At 48.7% G+C, this 4653-nt stretch overlaps 1 protein-coding gene across 1 annotated transcript in view; it reads left to right on the plus strand.

The window, feature by feature from the left end:
- The first annotated feature begins 267 nt into the window (after positions 1 to 267).
- The window catches only part of LOC108501092 (erythrocyte membrane protein band 4.2-like), an 8913-nt gene continuing 4527 nt past the window's right edge, over positions 268 to 4653 (plus strand). Inside the window, exons 1-7 of the mRNA XM_017822632.1 lie at positions 268 to 398; positions 1047 to 1232; positions 1894 to 2124; positions 2719 to 2837; positions 3374 to 3496; positions 3899 to 4076; positions 4462 to 4600. Coding sequence (XP_017678121.1) covers positions 389 to 398; positions 1047 to 1232; positions 1894 to 2124; positions 2719 to 2837; positions 3374 to 3496; positions 3899 to 4076; positions 4462 to 4600 — 986 coding nt within the window. The 5' untranslated portion in view covers positions 268 to 388. The remainder of the gene's footprint in view (positions 399 to 1046; positions 1233 to 1893; positions 2125 to 2718; positions 2838 to 3373; positions 3497 to 3898; positions 4077 to 4461; positions 4601 to 4653) is intronic.

Here is a 4653-nt window from a genome sequence, read left to right on the forward strand (position 1 = left end):
AGCTCTCCAACACTTACATTTGAAGTGCATTCTGTGCTTTGTTTAGAGCCATATTGAGATTTGCATTCCCTACTCTGGAGTTCCCAGTGCACAGCTTCTTGAAGGAATTGTCCCTGTCTGTCTCTAAATGCTTCACATCCCGCTGTGGAATTTGACCTCATCTGTTGGGTGTCTTCAGTGTGGCCTGAGAGATAAAAGAGCCCTTGACATCTGCACACCAGGCCAGCAAGATAAGCTGGAAAGGTGGCAACATCACGTCCCACCCTGTATAAAGAAATCAAGCAACCAACTTTGCAAGAGGACAGTTTTTACAGACAGCTGGAGGAAGGATCTGTTGCCCAGCAGAGTGAGCAGGAGCTGAAGACTTTCATGGTACAGGGAACCAGCCATGGGCCAAGGTAAGCAAAAATCACTTTGGTTAGTTCCAAGCATTTGCAAGCTGTGTGTCAGGAAAAAAAAAACAACTGTTCTTGCTCCAAGACAGTGTTCATGAGGCTTTAGAAGAGCTGAGCTTACAGGGCAGGAGCCAAGACTGTGCTCTAAAAGCTGAGGGAGTTGGGTTTGCATGGCAGACTGCACAAAAAGGCACAGCAAACAAAAGTTGGTATCAATGTCTAAGAGGAGCTTGAGAAGCAGCAAGAAGCAGCTAAGGCAGACAGGTGAGAGTCTGGAAGCAAAGGCAAGTGAGGTATCCTCGACAGAGGGAATGGAGGGCAGGGGTGGTGGGAGGTAACCCAGACTACAAAACTGAAGCAGAGAGATGATGAAGTGTTTTAGCCACAGAGCAGGGAGAGGGTCCAGGTTCCAAGCAACCTGGAAGAAAGTGACAGCAAAAAAGGCAGCTCAGTAGCCACTTGACAGCAGAACAACCAAGCTCAGAGTGAAGGCTCCCACAGTTACTGGTCAGAAAGTCTCAAAGGCAGGGAGGGAATGTCTGAGTGGAGAAAACACTTGGTCAGCTGTTTGTGTGTCTCAGAATGTGGCTCTGGGCCAGACTGCAGGCAGTTCACAGCCCCAAACTCATTCTGTATCTTCTCACACTACAGGTCTGAGCTTCAAAAAATGCGATTTCAAGGTCCCCATGAACAACAATAACCACCACACAGAAGAAATCAGCACTGAAAGGCTGATTGTGAGGCGGGGGCAGCCATTCACCATCACTGTGAACTTCTCAGCTCCAGTACACAACTACCTGCAGCAGATGAAGAGGACCTTCCTCATTGCACAGACAGGTAACACCACTACCAAACCTATCACAACTCCACACTCCTGAAGAACAGAGCTGGTGGCAAAGCCATCTCCAGAGCTGGACAGAGGTGCCCACATTTAGACACGAGGGAGTGGACTGTTTATCTGAGGCAAAGTAGAGTCTCCTGCTGCTGCAGGGTCACAACCAGATCCCTTTCCAGAAGAGACACTGCAGCACAATAACCAATATACGTTCACTACTCCATGATTTGAAAGTACTCACAAGATCTCTCCTGGCTTTTGGTTTAGGAATGTTCAGACTTAGGTAGCCTTAAGGAATGTTTTCTAGTGAGACCCCTGAGAAGGGCAGCAATGTTTAGCCCCAGCCTGTTTTACCAAAACTTGAGCATTTGGCTGTGACTCTTGCTCTAAGACTGAATTCCAGGAGTAGCAGGTCTGCACCATTCTGGCAGTGAATACACTGGTTTCTACAAATCTATGAAATGCACATCTCACTTTCAAATGTGGAGGCCTGAGTGCAGTAGTAACCTTAGGAAGGTTCACAAGGCATCAAGCTGCTAAAGGGTTTAGACTCTCTCATGAGGAGAGCTGTGGCTCCCAAACAGACAAGGTCCCTGCAGTCTGCACAGGTGAGGAATAAACACAATGTTTGGAATAAACACAACCAGATCTCTTTGGCTACAGGACGACATCCTTCCAAAGGAGATGAAATCCAGACTGAATTTCCCATCTCCAGCCTGGGAGACCAGAAGCAGTGGAGTGCAGCACTGGAAGAACAGGACCTGTGCTCCTGGACCCTCACTGTGAACACCCCTGCCAATGCTCCCATTGGCCAGTACACTCTGCTTCTACGTGCTTCCCAAACTTCCCACGACCTGGGAGAATTCACCCTTCTCTTTAACCCCTGGTGCCAAGGTATGTGGTCAGAAATGGAGAGGCAGGCTGGGATCAGTCGCTTCACAAAAACAGCTTTTGAGCTCTGGCACTTTGCCCTCGTGGAGGCTGAGGCTGACCCAGTGCTCCCTGCCCCTCCTGCCCTGCTCCTCACAGCACCTGAGGAGAGAGGAAGGGGCTAAGAAAGCTCAAAGTTGCCTACCTCAGCACTTCTGTCCCATTGCTGGAGTACTCCACTGCCAGAGCCCTGACCTTCTGCTAAGGAAAAATGCTTGATGAAGTGTTTCCTATAGTAAAGATTTTAAGATGAGTCAAGATTGTAACTAGTCTGATTAAGGCCACTGTATCTTTCTTAGTATTAGAGAAGTTACCAGCCAGGAGAGTAGCAGAGCCAGCAAGTGCAACTGCCTAGGTCTGGAGGAACTTTTTGAACGAGGAACAGAGATTACAATGAAATTCTTTTTTCCTGTCTGATTCACAACCTGTGATATTTTTCAAGGCAGGATACCAGGGACTGCTAAAGTCCCTGGAGTGCAGTGGAGTCTGCTGATGTCAGAGAGATGCAAGTGCATCTGAGAATGCTTTCTTCCTGATGCTTTTTTCCCTCTGATCTAGATGATGAGGTGTTCTTGCCCAACGAGGCACAGCGGCAGGAGTACATTTTAAACCAGGAGGGTGTCATCTACTGGGGGACTGAAAATGCAGCCATAGCACAACCCTGGGACTTCAGTCAGGTAAGCCAGAGTTCCAACATGTCTGTGCCCTCTCACAGCCACCAGCAGAGAAGGGTACATATACCCTGTGTGTACAGGATGCTGATAGCCTTACCCATCTCTGTGCTGTGGCTCTGATGAAAGACCTTGCTCTCTGCACTCACTGTCTTTGTCTAAGCTTATGCAGGAGAACAGGGACCTCTGCATGAAATCACATAACCCCCTATATGTCATTTTAGCTACCTTCTCAGGCTGTCCTATATAAAGATATGCATTGATCTATATCCGAGCTTCGTGTGCCTTCCTTTCCAAAACAGGTATAAAAGCATTTAACAGAACTTAGTAATACTGTCTCTGTATTACAGGTAAAGTGAGGACAAGTAGATCTTTCAATTTGCCCAAGGCCACCTGACACAGCCAGTGATTAGAACAGGACAGGTTCTATAAGACAATCAGCAGAAAGGGAGAAATAACCTGCACAGTTCCAAACCCTCGTAGGGACTCAGGAGAACAAAAACTCAGGACGGATTTCCTGAAATGATGTGTTCTTGTTTCAGTTTGAGCAGGGCATTGTTGACATCTGCTTCACACTGCTGTGCATGGGTGAACACCATCAAGGAGAGAAGGATCCCACCCAGCGCAGGAGCCCTGTCCACGTCTGCCGAGCAGTGGCTGCCATGGTAAGGAGAGCAGGCAGCAGCCCTGGCACTAGCAGGGTGCATCTTCTCAATCCCAGGGTGCATCTTCTCAACCCCAGCTCAGGGCAACCCACTGACCAAAGAGGAAGCCTGCCCAGGGCTGTTCCAAACCCAACCTCCTGCCCACCTCCAGCCTATCCTGATATTCCCGCAGCAGACAAGTAGTGCTGCAGGAGTTTCTTAGCAGTGCCTTTATTCACTTACTGAATAAATCTCAGAGGACATTGCTGTGCTTGTTCTGCTCAGCCACGACCTTCATGCTTTGCACCAAAAAAGTCCTCTTGGTTTCATCTGCCTTGGGAATGGCTTCATCAAACAGGATTGGGTTGACCTAGCAAAGAGAGGCAATTCCTTAATACATCTTTCTCTCCTCCTTCCCTGCAGCTGAACTGCAATGAGCTTAAAGGAATCCTGACAGAGTGTGAGGCCGGGAAATACCGTAATGGGACACCCCCTTCCAAGTGGCTGGGAAGCAGCCCCATCCTCTGGCAGTGGATGGCATCGAAACGCCAGCCTGTCCGCTACGGGCACTGCTGGGTGTTTGCTGCAGTCATGTGTTCAGGTACCTCAAAGTGGTGCTTCAAAGACCTTCGTGTTGAGCAAAGCCTTATTTGGTCTGCAGGACCTCTAGCATATGCCTAAATTCCTGGATTAACACAGATCCCAGTAACACAACCTTTAATCTTTAGGTGAGAGGCAGATCCCCAGAGTTTCCTCATCAACACTGAGCATCACTAGCTTTGAGATAAAAGAGTATCAGTACATCCATTCTCTGAAGGCACTTATGAGATCTTATTTCCTGAAGGGGCAAGGACTCTTGCAAAGTCCAGACAGCAGGCCTGTGCCATTCCTAACAGTCCTAGCACCAAAAAAGGCTCTACACCCATCAGCAGAGGCACCCTTAGGGCAGGATGCACAACTGATTCACGGCTCTCTCTTCTGCACAGTTCTGAGGTGCCTGGGAATCCCTACCAGGGTGGTCACTGGCTTTACGTGGGCTCACAACACTAAGAGCAGCCTGAGTGTGGATGAGTATTATGATGAAGATGGGACACTGCTCACACAGGACAAGCGTGCTCGTGTCTGGTAAGAAAACATGGCAGGGCCCAAGCAAGAATTTGAGACAACACCTGGATGTA

The sequence above is a fragment of the Lepidothrix coronata genome, unplaced genomic scaffold, assembly GCF_001604755.1.
Source record: "Lepidothrix coronata isolate B3197 unplaced genomic scaffold, Lepidothrix_coronata-1.0 Scaffold99, whole genome shotgun sequence".
NCBI classification, from domain to species: Eukaryota; Metazoa; Chordata; class Aves; order Passeriformes; family Pipridae; genus Lepidothrix; species Lepidothrix coronata.